General features: G+C 39.5%; 1 protein-coding gene across 4 annotated transcripts in view; it reads left to right on the top strand.

The window, feature by feature from the left end:
- The window catches only part of RAB28 (RAB28, member RAS oncogene family), a 92,588-nt gene that overhangs the window by 20,549 nt on the left and 57,055 nt on the right, over positions 1-14,984 (top strand). For all 4 annotated transcript variants that reach the window (XM_060246178.1, XM_060246176.1, XM_060246177.1 and 1 more), the window contains exons 3-4: positions 5,368-5,456; positions 10,338-10,467. In XM_060246178.1, coding sequence (XP_060102161.1) covers positions 5,368-5,456; positions 10,338-10,467 — 219 coding nt within the window. The remainder of the gene's footprint in view (positions 1-5,367; positions 5,457-10,337; positions 10,468-14,984) is intronic.

Below are 14,984 nucleotides of genomic sequence, written 5' to 3'. Positions count from 1 at the left end.
GCAAGACACCTCGAAGAGCCTGGATGTCATTCAGCAGAGAGTTTCACCAGGTAGGGTCCAGGACTGAAAAACCTTAACCCTAGTTGAGGACAGCCAGGCTTTTTTAAGGGCCAGGGATTACCAGCAGGTTGTTATCAGCAGAGCACAACGCCCTTCCAGGGACATAATGGAGAAGATGGTCCCTTAGATAAATGAGCATCCTTAAGCATCAATTAATATTCTAATACAAAATTGATATGAGTAGTTACTTCCTCCCCCAAAGATTGAATGACTGGACAGGCCTAAAGCATATGTTCAAGAGATACATCTTGCAAAGTTACAGCTCCAACAATCAGACACTTTTCTTAGTCCTTTAATGAAATGACTCTGTGGTGTCCAGTATGTCCTAAACATAATTTTTTTTGCTGAATAAGTTGCAGCATACGGTCCATGGAAACCACAGGTATAGACTTCCATTCAATTTGAATAGCAGTGTTGCTTGTTCTTAAAAGTTAAACTGTTAAGTGGTCAAATAAGTGCTGTAGATGCTCTGTGCAAAAATTATTTTTTCTGTTTACATTCAGAGGAGTAGATAATACATTTTATCTTCCTCAGAGGTGTATGTTTTAGGGAAGGTTCATGTTCATATACTGGGGTGACGGTGCCTTAATCTGACATTATTATTTTAAGTTCAGTGCTCATCTGCTTCCTCTTTCAAAAATGCCACCTGGTTCATATTGATTTCAGTTATTTAGAGTCGGTAGCCTTACATTCAGCAGACTTGCGTCAGGTATTTTCAGAATACATGCTGCTTAAAATTTAAGTAATAGACTGCTTAGGACTGTGGTTAGAGCATCAGGCTAGAACCTAGGAGACCCAGGTTTGAATCCTTGCTCTGCCATCAAATCTTGCTGGGTGACTTTGGACTAGTCACACACCTACAAACCTACCTCACAGAGTCGTTGTGAAGATAAAATGGATAAAATGTAAACTGCTCTGGCTTCTCAGTGGGTAGAAAGAAAGGGGTATAAATGAAGTAAATAAAGAAAATAAGATTTGTGCGTTGAGCCCTGTTGAAGTTAGTAAGACTTGTAGTTCATGAAGTGAATTACAGTTCATGCAGTATAACTTCTATGCAGTTCTTGATTGGCCTGTATGTTTGGGGAACCTGACATTCAGTATGTTGCACTACTTACGTGGTACTCCTAACTACACACACCTTGTTGACTACGTGACAGCTGTGGTAGCTTTAACAGCACTGATGATTTGTTTGGCATCAGGAAGGGGGCTAGTTCTACATACCCTTCACTTCCTGTCTCTCCCTAAACAGCTGGTGTGTGGTACCAAAACTGATAGTGCTTGGCATCTTTTTGGCAGGAGGGCTGTTTCTCACACTCAGATCCTTGCTTTATGCAAGGATCTCCTCATTGTGGTCATTGTCTTTTGAACTAGGGAATTCCCTTTTCAGCACATAGCATCAACTGTAGTTGAATGCTTTACCTGAAAATGTTTTAAAATGTCAAACTGACGTAACTCTCTCTGTTTGAGAGGGAAATTATATTCAAAACAGTAGCCCATTTCATTATATTTCATGATCCAGAGTGCTGTATAGTCTGGATGCAACCACTGTGCAGATTTTAATGCTTAAAATAGCGCATCTGTTAGAGGTTTTGCAGATAGAGCTCCTTAAGAGTCATAGTCAAAATACTTACAGGAAGGTTGTGGGTTTAGTCCAGTAAACAGGGTTTCACTGTGAAAAGAGTTTTTAAAAATCTTGGTGAAGAGGTGGACAGACATGTGTTTTTAGTTCCATCTTGACTGTAGAACTTTAAGTTAGGTTAACCAGTGCCCCAAGTATACTTTTAGAAGGTTGCTGTTGAATTCTACTAGTGGCTTCGATTCAGACCAAAAGAGCTTGGATAACTGCCTTATATTCCCTAATAAGATCAACTTTGCTTTCAATTGAACACTATTTCCTGTAGAGTACAAAAAAAAGTTCCAACAAAATTTCTGACGCAATCTTAATATGACTCCTAAAAACCTTTGACTTTTAAAGAGAACTTTCCCCCATCATTGACCATGAAAGTTATACATCTGCAAAACCTCAAATAATACAGCCTTGCTAAAACACATAACGTTGTGTGAATATATATCTGTAAACTTTCCAGTTTACCAGATATAATTAAATCACTTTAGTATTACTGAAAGACTGAGGCTTTATCTGGAAAATGTGCATTTCTGTATGTAATTGATTGACATTCAGCACCTAAGAGATAGAGCTAAGTTTTCCTGATTCCAATTGAAAGTAGGTATTTATTTACCAAATATATAGCCATAGCAACCCAGAAAATTATAGTTGGATCAATATGGGCATATGGTGGGGACCAACCCGTGCTTGGAAACATATTGTTCTGCAAGCTTATAATCTTAATATAATAGTTTTGCACATAATTTGGTTGCTGTGTCTTGAATGTAAATTATTCCTCCACCTCAGCAGATCTGCTTGGTCACTTGTGGTAGTGTCCACTGAGAAGTTTTTTTCATGGGCTGTACTGCAAAGGATAGGAATTTCTGTTCATTTTGCTATGGTTTGTGCAAGATAATTTCCCAGTGGACTGTACACTTAACAGATGTGTATATGTATCTTCCTGCTGAAGATGCAAAGTTGCATCTGAGTATAGTTGTTACAGGTATCTCTTCAAAATAGGTAAAAACATAGTGAAAATCAGTTAACATTCTCAAGCAAGGGAAAGTGTGTATGTACTTGAAGGAATATGGAAAGCAAAGTTAATAAGGTGCTATAGTTAATGAAAAGTTCTGACGTTTCTTTGCTCCTTGTCAGAGCAGTTTTCTCATCAGTTAATCAGACACATATTGTGTTGTCTTCTGGCGAGACACACAGAGGAGCTGTGTCTTAAAACAGTTTCTGTGTCTTACCAGAAGCCGGTGCGATATGTGTGTGTTCAACTGTTGAATAAATTGCACTGATGAAGAGAACTAAAACTCATCAGGCATTTACTACTAATAACTATTGCACCTTATCGGCTTCCCTCTTAGCATCTCTTTATTGTTGTTCTTGGTGCAGTTACTCTTCTTGATTTTATTGTGTGCTTGATACAATGTACTCAATTACTGAAATCTGCCACTACAATGTGGCAATTTTGGGAGAGTTAAAAAAAATTAAATAAGGAATTCTACATTTTGTACTTGTATTGATTGTCCATTGTAAAAGAACCAGATATTTCTCCCAGTTACATATCATAACAGTGGGACTGTAAACATGTAAGAGATTGCAACCATATGTAGTGTTTTATCCTGTGAAGAAGGATCAATGGAATCATAACAATATTTACATCTTTTAAATGGTACAGAGCAGCATAAGCTGGACCCAACCAGCTTTTCTGCTGCTGAAAAGCTTTTCTGCTGGTAGAAAAGGATCCCCTTTAACCAACCCAAAATGCTGTGCTTAATGTCTCGGGACCTTTATGTACAAAAGCCATGTGCAGTGGGAGCTGTAGTAAGAAGGGGAATTAGGTGAGAGAGTGCAAAAGCTGGCTGCATCCGCCCAGTGTCTTTTTGTCTTGTAAACAATGTAGAAGTCGGACAGTTACTTAAATCCTTGATATGAAGAACTCTAATAATTTTAGTGCTAATTTTAAAAAAAATCAAAACTCTTTGGCTTTGTATATTTGAAAACTTGTGGGATTCATGTGAAATGGAAGCCCCTGGATTCCTGCGTGTGTGCCTGTTTAAATGTACAGTACTTCTAGGCAGGAAAAATTGGTAACCCTAAGATACTTGGTCTTGATATAATACGTCCCTTTGTCAGCTTTTTGCATAGGGACAGCAAACAGCTCACAGCCCTTGGATACAAAACTTTGAAAGTTATGCTGTTAAAATTTCATTGCATTAAAAGGTATTTCCTGACAGTGTATGTTGTCGTAGAGATGTCATTGCTAGTTATAACAAATTGTGTGGCTCCTGTTGTGCGTGTCTATAAAATATTTTGCAAGGTAGGCTCATGTGTCAGCCTTTGCACCCTCCCACCATTAATCGTATTATACTTTGATAAAATAGTTTTGTATTGATATGATAAAATAGTTTCATATTAATATGTGTATTTTCTAGTCTGATCAGACACTCCACAGCAGTAACTTTGTCTTTAACTGATTCCGCTACCCCCATCTTGCTGTTTAAAAAAAATGGTGTATAATCTGACTAAAGTTAGTTCAGTTAAATTTCGAGTATCTGTTTTTCATGCATGCTTAACTCTCTCTCTGAAATCAGAGGAGCTTGAAGGTGCTTACATTTGATTGAATTGTGCCTCTTAGATTTTTAAATATTATACAAAACTGAAATTAGAATGTCTGCATATTCAGCTGGAAAAGAAAACAAGATCTTTTTCTATTTAAAAGTGGAATTCCCACACACAAGAACTCTAAAATGATGGGATATTTACTAAAGGAATACAGCAGCGTTAGCGGTTCAGTATTCACAACATATTAATGTATTAGTTATGGTGACCAGCATGCACAAAACACTTGAACCACTGACCTCAACTGTTTTGGAAGCTGAACAATATTGGAGATGTTAATAGACAGACCTTACTGTAAATAGCCTGGGCTATTCAGATCAGGACACAAAGAGATTAGAAATGTTTTTTTTTTCTGGCTGAAATAGGCACCAATGGCATCTATATTGTCAAATGCATAATTGGCACACAAAATTATTGCATTGTATTGCAGGCCAGGATCTGCGTGGATAGGTTTTGCATTTCTTGAGCATGAGTTCCTCAGGCGATTCCTGTAAATGTGAGGGGGCGGGCAGGGGGCTTGAAAGCAGATTATGGTATGCTGTTGGGGATGGGTTTGCTGGGTTGAAGCAAACCTTTGGGCCCAAAAAGCCTTTGGATCTGAGTTGTGCTCTATATGTTTCCCAAAGACAACTCCAGACAGCTTTTGAGTGGTGCCCAAGGCAGCTATTCAGGTGTGAGATTTCTGGCTGTTTATCTTTGTGCTGCCATTTCTCCCCTTATAACTTTGACTGGCATTATTTAAACAAGTGCATGCTACAGTTGCCTGTCAATGCAACTCTTAAAAATTGTCCTCAGTTAAAAAAAAAAAGGGGGGGGACTGCTGCTTTGAGAAACCCAGACATAACACCCCTTGCACCCAGCCATACAAGTTGTGTGTATTTTTGGATCCTGATCAAATATAGTTTCCTGTTGGCACAGTCCACTATAGATGTCCTCATGCACAAAAAACCTAGAAACAGATATAATATGACTCATCCAGCATAGTTGATATGTGCACTGAAATCCTATTTGTACTTGTTTTCTGTAAGTTAGATATTCAAATATTAAAAAAAAGTGTTTTTCTCTTGTTACAGGAAATGTAAATGTTACTCTTCAAGTATGGGATATCGGTGGTCAAACAATAGGAGGCAAGATGTTGGATAAATATGTCTATGGTGCGCAGGTACAGTTTTACAAATTACTGCAGTTATTTTATTGTTGGCCTTTCTAACACGTTTACATTAAAGAAAAAAGTTTAGGAGAGAATGTTAAGCGACTAGTGAAATGTAAACATCTGCTTAAGTGAAACCATTTTGATCTTTGGTTTTGTTAAACTAGCTTAAATTTTTTTATACAGGATTGCTCTACAGTATTTTCTTTTATGAAGCAAAGGTGCTAGTTTGTATATCCCCAACAGCTCTCTGAAACAGATGTTCATTGCCCTGCATTGTGGGTTAAGTTGAAAATAGCCATCTTCACTGAGGTTATTTAGATATCCCCACGGTATGGTAGGTATAGTGGCTGTTTTGAGTGCAGATGCTTCCTGGGGAGTAAAGGCAGAGGAGGAAATTAAGACCAATTCTATGCCATTAAACTTACTCAACCAGCTGAGGTTCGAGGAGGCCAAACAAAAGAAGTCAACAAAGTAGCAAACTATTTTTTTGCAGAATGGTTAAATTGCTTTAGAAATCAGCCCATTTTAAAATAAAATTTCTAGATTTTTAAAAATAAGGAATGTTTTAGACAATGAACTCTCTGTTATTTTGGAAAGGAGCCACAAAATAACATTTGATTTTGGAATTTCATCTTTTGGACTGCTTGAATAAAATTAGAGAAATGAATAAAAAGGCTGTATATTTATAAAAAAGTTTAACACTGTTTGCTGGTTTTGGCAACATGTAAATATTGTGTGTTAGTATGTAAAAACTGAGGAAGAACTGTTAACAGAGGAAAGCCTGGAAATTGCACGTTAGGAGATGAAAAAGGGGCCAAGTTGTTAAATTTTAAAGCTAGTCATTTTCAAAAATGTAGTTAACAGATGTTTAACATAACATAACCCAATCCCAAATCAACTTTGCCACATCTGTGTTGCCAAATCATGTTTTCCTACATATGAAGCGGAAGTGTTGTAAAGTGAGATTAAGTTAAAGCTCCCTATAATATGGGGCTTTCCTTATACGGCAATGACCTCCATGGGCAAAGTTTAAAATGTTTGGGGACATGAGAAGTAACAGAAATGATTCCCACACAATCAGTCCTAAACCATTTAGGAAATAACTCCCATCTATTTTGATGGAATTTCATTCTGAGCACTCATTAATAATAGTACGTTTCCTATGCTTTTTATCTAACGATCCCAAATTACTTTAGAGCTTTTTTATTAACTTGATTGAATGTGCATCTGTCTCCTGTTATGAAAGGAAGATTAAGAAAGATTCCTTACTCAGACTGCCTTTGTGATTGTTCTCGGGGAAAATTGGTACCTCAATATGTATTTTGTTGGAGTGTCCTCTTTATATTAGTCATAGAAATAGGTTTTAAACACAATACTTAGATGATTTTTCATTTTCATCTCATCACAATCTAGTTTTACTCCTTTTATCTGACAGATTTCCAAACCTTACCCTTGCTGTTGTGAGATTTTTCCATTGGTTTAGTGCTATGTCCAGATGCTGCTGCTTAATAGATGGATTTTTGACTGCTCAAAACTTTTAGTCAAGGATCTTTAATCAGAATTAAGAGAAGGGAAGGCTAATAGGATGTTACTGTTGCTCTTACTATCAGTTCATATTTAATTGAAGCTTTTGGAGAACTAAAGAGCACCTCATTAAGTATTATTTCATTAATCTGTACAACCAATATGGATGAGGTGTGTTGTAAATGAGCTTGGGCAGAGAAAGTGGCAACTTGATTAAGGACACCCAGTGTGTTTATGATAGTAGTAAGATTTGAACCCTGGGGTTACTAGCTCACTTTTCATCACAACACCATTCTGATTCATTATATAGAATCATAGAGTTGGAAGGGACCTCCAGGGTCATCTAGTCCAACCCCTGCACAATGCAGGAAATTGACAAATTCCTCCCGCAATGCACCCCCAGTGACACCTGCTCCATGCCCAGAAGATAACAACCCCCCCCCCTCCCCCAGGATTCCTGGCCAAACTGGTCTGGAGAAAAATTGCTGTCTGACCCCAGAGTGGTGAACAGCATTCCCTGAGCATGTAAGAAGGGGTCATGAGAACTAAGCACTGATGCAACTCATCCTGCCTTCATTCTCATGATCTGCCTAAGTTAACAGAATCAGCATTGCTGTCAGATGGCTGTCTAGCCTCCATTTAAAAACCTTCAAAGAAGGAGAGCCCATCACCTGCTGAGGAAGCCTGTTCCACTGAGGAACTGCTCTGACTGTCAGGAAGTTCTTCCTAATGTTTAATCAAAAACTCTTCTGTTTTAATTTCAACCCGTTGGTTCTTCTCAGGCTATAGAAAACAATCTGCACCATCCTCTATATAACAGCCCTTCAAGCATTTGAAGATGGTGATCATATCACCTTTCATTCATCTCCTCTCCAGGCTAAATGTACTCAGCTCCTTCAACCTTTCCTCATAGGACTTGGTCTCCAGATCCCTCACCATCCTCATTGCCCTCCTATGGACATGCTTCCACTAGTCTATATCCTTCATAAATTATGGTGCCCAAAACTGAACCCAGTACTCTAGGTAAGGTCTAACCAGAGTAGAGTAAATTGATACCATCATTCGTGTGATCTGGACATTATACTACTGTTGATACAGGCCCAAATCTCATTTGCCTTTTTAGTTACTGAGTCACACTGCTGACTCATGTTCAGCGTATGGTTCACTAAGACCTCTAGATCCTTTTCACACAGACTACTATTATGGAAAGTCTCCCCCATCCTATAATGATGCATTTGATTTTTCCTGCCTAAATTTAAATTTATCCCTGTTAAAATTTATTTTATTTGTTTTAGCCCAGTTTTCCACCCTGTCAAAATCATCCTGAATCTTGACTCTGTCATCTACTGTATTTGCTATCCTTCCCAATTTAGTATCATCTGAAAAGTTAATAAGCATTCAGTCTATTTCTTCATCCAAATCATTTACAAAGATATTAAACAAAACAGGTCCCAGTATAGATCTTTGAGGCACTTCACTTGTCACTCTTCTCCAAGAGGATGAGGAACCATTCACAAGCACACTTTGGGTGTGATCTGTCAACCAGTTACAGCTCCACCTAATGGTAACAGGATCCAGACCACATTTTACCAACTTGTCAACAAGAGTATGATGTGGAACCTTATCAAAAGCCTTGCTGAAATCAAGATAAAGTATGTCTACAGCATTCCCATGATCCAGCAAGGTAGTAACTTTCTCAAAAAAGGCCAATAGGTTAGTCTGACATGACTTGTTCCTGAGAAACCCATAGCGGCTCTTAGTAATCACAGACATCCTATATTATCAAGGACTGCCTGTTGGATGATTTGTTCAAAACCTTTCCAAGTATAGACTTCAAGCTGATGGGTCAGTTGTTACCTGGATCCTCCTTTTTCACTTTCTTGAAGATGGGGAAAACTTGCCCTCCTTCAATCTTCTGGCACTTCACCTGTTCTCCAAGAACTCTCAAAAATCATGGACAGAGGCTCAGAAATTACGTCCATGAGTTCTTTTAATACCTTTGGATGCAGTTCATCTGGCCCCAAGGACTTTGTTTCATTTAAAGAAACTAGTTTATTTAATACTCCTATGCTGATTCTAGGCTGCAACTCCCTTCCCTCATCAGGTGTTCTGTTTTTGCCATGTTGAGCACTGTTTCTCTCACAAGAGAAGGCTGAGGAGAAGTGGAATACCTGTTACAATTTCTTTTTCCAGTCCCTGCCAGGGGCCCACCATGTCCTTGCTCTTTTTCTTACTTTGTACATAAGAACCTTTTTTTTTTTAAGCATCTCTCACTAGCCTCGGCTTATACTGAGCTTTAGCTTTCCTAGCTTTCTCTTTACAAGCACTGGTTATTTGTTTATATTAATCTTTGGTTATAAGGCCCTTTCCATTTCCTAAATGAGTCTTTTTATTTCTCAAGTCCTTAGAAAGCTGTTTATGGTGCTGCCTTGGCTTCTTTAGGCTCCTCCAATTTTTCCTTCTCATAGGAATCATTTGTGATTGTGCCCTTCCATATTTCACTTTTAAGAAACTCCCACCTCTCTTCAATTCCCTTTCTCCTTAAGTATTTCTGGCCATAGGATTCTACCCAGCATAAGTTTAAGTTTGTCAAAATTAGCTTTCCTGAAGTCCACTTATATGTCTGATTATGCATAGTTTTCCCCCTTTCCCAAAGGGGGAAATTCTACAATTACATGGTCACCCACTTTTCCTCGGCCTTCTCTTGTGAGGGTGCCCATTAGTTTCACCTTGTCAACTAGTTCTTTCTTGTTGATGAAGATCAAGTCCAGGCAGTGCAAGATTAAACCCTTTGAAGGCCCCTAGGTAGTCAAAATCTTGGGGGCTCCATTGCAACTTATCTCAGTCAGAGCACCCACCCTGCCACATGTGGTCCCTGCTGTAGCCTACAGTAGGAACCTCCTCAATTTGGTCTTGCAGGTCATTCTTAACTGGGATGGACTCCATTCTTGAAGACTTTAGATCAGGGGTCCTCAAACTACGGCCCGCGGGCCAGATGCGGCCTGCTGAGGACGTTTATGCGGCCCGCTGGGTTATGGCAAAATCAGACTGGAAGTGACGTTCAACCTAAACTTGCGTTAGCAACGCACACTTCCGGCACTGGGCTGAGGCGGCGGAGACAGAGTGTGAGGTGATACCGAGGTGAGGTGAGTTCTCAGGCTCGGGTGTGTGGTGTGGGGAAGGGAGAGAGATGCAGAAGACGGAGAACTGATGGCCCACGGCCTTGTACAGTAATGGCAGTCCGGCCCTCCAACAGTCTGAGGGACAGTGAACTGGCCCCCTATTTAAAAAGTTTGAGGACCCCTGCTTTAGATGGTAGGATAAATTAACACACTTTTAAAAATAAATTGTACTTTTCCTCTTCAGGCTGTCCTTCTGGTGTATGATATCACTAATCAGCAGAGCTTTGAAAACTTGGAAGATTGGTACAATGTTATAAAGAAGGTCAATGAAGAGTCAGAAACTCAGCCACATGTGGCACTGGTAGGCAATAAAAGTAAGTTGTTAAATAATTATTTCGTTGGAATGTTTGGGTGATGTACTAAAATGCAGATCAGCATTTATATTCCATATCCTCAGCTCAGTACTACAGCTATGTGGGCTTCAGTCTTGTAGACACTGGTCTATGTGTGGTCCTTTCGCTTAACTGGCACCATTGTGCATTGATTTTGGCAAGCTCTGGACTCCAGAATGTAATATTTCATGCATTGCACTGAATGGGGGGGGGGTGCTATATTGTGACAGTAATCACAGTGTTTAGTCTGCTGGGAGATATCACTTCATGGAAATAACCTGCTTCAGTGATTAGCAGCATGATGCTGCCTGTAAAACTTGGGAAGCTCTGCTAGTTTGTTTTTCTTATTTTTCTTATATAAAATGGCTGCATTATTGTTTTTGTTCCCCCTTCAAAAACCATGTTTGATCAGCAGCACATAACCTGATACTTCTGTCTTACTCCTTAAAAATAAAAGGCTTCTGTTGGTCACTATCTGTTGAGAGAGACTTCTTGGTTGATAACATCGTTCCAGTGAAATGGGTGACATTCTTCCACCATTCCACTAATGAAAGAAGGTTCAGGGATAATCTGACTTGATTTTCTTTCTCATGGCAACCCTTAACCTGTGTAGTGTTTTTGTTTGTGAGGACAAAAGCCAGGGCCTTTCAGGGGTCACAGTAGGCTGGCAGGAAAAGATTTTGCTTTCGTTGGTGGAACGTGGTAGGGCATAATACATAAAGCTGGATCTAGCACAGTGCTTCTGCAGATGCATCCACCCACGAAGTGAGATTGTTTGTGGTTCCCACAGCAGCTCCAAATGCCTCCTGAAATTCTATTCCTAGGGATGGCATTTTGAGAGGGGGCAGCTGTGAAAGTTGTGTTCCACAGGCAAAGTTCCTTGCACGTGTGAAAATGGTGTTCATACATAAAAGGGAAAAAATGTTGGTTCCAGTTGAGAGGACCCTAAAGTCTGAATTTTGACAATGTGGGGGAGCTGAGGGAAGGAGAGTAAGGGGCGGCTGCAAGAGGAGGACATAACAAAATGAATATGTGTCCGTCAGTCACAATACCCTTGGGGGGTCCAGTTTCTCTACAGCCAGCTCTTCGTGTTGTCTTCACATTCACATATTGGAAAAGGAATGCTCTCTGAATTCGGAGTTGGGAATATTTTTGAAAGCACTGTTTGTTTTAGGTTTCCTCCCTTCAACTCTGCGCATCAACTGCATGAGGCCACTGAAAGGACATAGCGGCTGGTTATCTCAGCCCTTTCTTGGTGCAGACTAGCCCACATAGGCAGAGACAGCTTTTCAGTTTTCAATTTCTTGACTTGGTTGTTTGAAAAATATGAATATTATAACTGTGTTTGTACCTTTAATCCCTACCTGTTCATGGGCTTTGGAACACTGTGCTTCACATCAGTTTCTTTTGTCTTCATCAAAACGCATCTTCATTGCATCACTCCATGGATTTGGAAAAAAACTTCCTGCCACTTGTACTAAAGTACATACAATTTCCACTGTAATATATTTAGGGGTTTTTTAAAATGGTGTACTGTTACAAAAGGGAACAATGGTAACATTTTCTGTAACTGTGTAGTAGATGGAGCTGTCTTTGCAAGTTCTTCCATAAGAGCCACTCTTGGCACTAACATTATGTAAAGAGAAAGTAGGCAACTGATCAGTCCATTAAGGTCGTTGTCGTCTTCTTGTTCTTCTTCTTCTTCTTGTTCATGTTCTTCTTGTTCTTCTTTTTGGTCCTGGTCTTGATTGAAGATCTATTTTAGAATATCTAGAAATCTACACATTTGTTTAGAAGTGTTTGTCAGCTCAGCGATCATTTCTTCAGTGTTTGCCACTCAACTTCTTTAATGGTGCTGTTCCTTTGGTTAAGAACAGTGCCATTTATATACTTGGAAGTGTAATCAGTAGTCAGATTTTTCACCCAAGAAGTTCCAATCCTAGCAGAGCAACTCACTGGAGTTCACCATATGGAAAGGGCTCCTGTGGATCATCGGAGAGGTTTGCCCAAGTCTTTGCTAAGTGCTTAGAAGTTCTTGATATAAAACTTCTTATTACGGATTTAATTAAAAAGGAATGGGTGTATTCTCCTGCCTTTCTACCCTCCTCCAGTCCTACTTTGGATTGAGGTCCGGCAGAAAGGGGAAGTGGGTATTTTGCATTTTGTTCTGCTTATTATGATGTGTACCCTTGAATCAACACAACAGAAGTCAAGTTGCACCTTTAAGACCAACCAAGTTTTATTCAGAACATAAGCTTTCGTGTGCTCTCTAAGCTTACAAGCTTATGTTCTGAATAAGACTTGGTTGGTCTTAAAGGTGCAACTTTACTCCTGCTTTGTTCAACTACTTCAGACCAACAAGGCCGCCCGCTTGGATCTATCTTGAATCAACGTGTCATAATTGTTACCTGTCTCATTTAAAATATTTCCTTTCTTTTCCTTTTCAGAGCCTCTCTGGTCAATAGCTCTTAAGCAATGACCAAAAGAGTACTCAGTTCCTGAAGGAAAATATGATAGGCAGGAATTTAGCAACCAATAAGGTTATATTTGGATCTAAATCAGGGGGGTCGAACTCATTTGTTATGAGGGCCAGATCTGACATAAATGAGACCTTATCGGGGCGGACCATGTTGGGTTGTGTCGAGCCATGTTGGTCCGTGCCATGTGTGTACCTATTTAAGATTAGGTAGCAGAGATGTAAACTTTATAAGGAACACAGACAAACACAAATATATATATTTTTAAAAACTTAAACATGCTTAAAGTGTTAGCACTCATTGGTCTTAAAGGTGCTTTCTTTGTATTTCTCCCATGGGATCCAGGGAACTGGGCAAAGGAAGTTCTGGCTCTTTCCTTTCTTCTCCAGGGAACTGGGTGGGTGGAGCTCAGCTAATAAAAGGAAGAGAGGCTGGGCTCAGTAGTTCTGCTATGCAATTGTGAGAGCCTGGAAAAACAAGCTCTGCTTTCCCCCTTCCTCCCCAAGGGAGGAGCCTAAGCCAATGGAGAAAATAGAGGTTTTGCTCTGTAGCTCCTGTGCGATTGAGCAAACCTGGCAAAGCAAGCTGTGTTGCAGAAGGAAGCGAGATATAGAGAGAAGAAAGTAAATGACAGCCAGTTGCTCGGGGACCTGATAGGAGCCCTCCGGAGGCCTCATTCGGCCCCCTGACTGCATGTTTGACACCCCTGATCTAAATTAACATTTTGCTTCTCTTTTAGTTACTGAATACAAGGTGGCTTACTTTCTAAAAAGTGTGCACAGGATAGCAGCCTGTATCTATGGCCTACTGGAGAATTCCCTCCTCTAGTCTTTTTATTTTGAGCAGGGGCTGAGGCAGCAGAGCAGAAGTGTGTTTATTTCAGTTTTAAAATCCATTTTTATGTTTACCACAGCACATAGATTCAGGTGGGTAGCATGTTGGTCTGAAGCAATAGAATAAGTTTGTGCCCAAAGTTTGATTCAGAAAGACTTATTATCAAGTTAGACTCAAACTTTGTACTATAAGCATAATTTCTTTTCAAAAAATGCACACGATTCTACTCTATTTTCCTTCTTTGTGGCCAGCTCCCCTCCTTTATGACATTTATAAGCAAAATCCCTAAGTGTCAAGTCAACATTCCTAGAGGATAAATTGTGACCCAAAATTAACCCGAACTGTGTAGGAGCTGCTGTTACTTGATTTGCAGTGTGCTTCTTGGCCTGAGGGCAGTGGTTATCAGCAACTTACAGAAGGGGTAGGAATTATCAGGCTGCAGTGTAGGTTGGATGGATGAACTCTCTCTCTTCTCCTAGATATTAACCAGAGCCCTTCCCAAAACAGAGTCCAATAAGTCAGCTTTTTAAACAACCATTGTGACAGATGGGGCTGAGAAGAGAGTGCATCCATGCTAATTAAAAATGTTGATGGTATATTTGCCTGAGTGATGATTAATGGATGCTGAAGTGCTGTCTCTGAGCAGGAAATGTTTCACTGTTGTAGTGTGAAGTGTAAAGGTTAACTTCTAATGTAAATTGTAAGGTTAATGCATTGAACTGTCTGATGATCTATTGGGACAACATAATTGCACTTGAAACTATAGATTTTAGTTATAAATCTGAGTATTTAGAAATAATTTTTACTCATGGATGCTTGACAATTTCAAAATAAACCGGCTTGTAAGTGCTGCTTTTTATTTTGGCCGAGAAATGCATTCTTACCTTGTGGAGCAGAGAAGCACTACAGAGTTTCCTTAAGTTAGGCGGGAATACCAAATCCCAAGAAAGTATTACAACAGGGTTTTCTGTAGTAAAGTACAATTTATATTTGCCTATGTATCCTCTAAAAGGAGGAAGCCAGAAACGTTAATGAACAAGAGCACCCTTCCAATGCCCGAACTCCCTTAGAAAAGCAGTATGGAGAAAAAACTCTTGAAGGATCTTGTTGCATATTCAGAATGCTGAGCTTAAAACTGATCATGAGCTAGATTCACTTATTCCCCTGCTTTGGTAGACATTTCATGAT

Source organism: Heteronotia binoei, chromosome 9, assembly GCF_032191835.1.
Source record: "Heteronotia binoei isolate CCM8104 ecotype False Entrance Well chromosome 9, APGP_CSIRO_Hbin_v1, whole genome shotgun sequence".
Taxonomy (NCBI): Eukaryota; Metazoa; Chordata; class Lepidosauria; order Squamata; family Gekkonidae; genus Heteronotia; species Heteronotia binoei.
The sequence above is the reverse complement of the archived record's forward strand: the minus strand, read 5'-3'. Positions and strand labels throughout refer to the sequence as shown.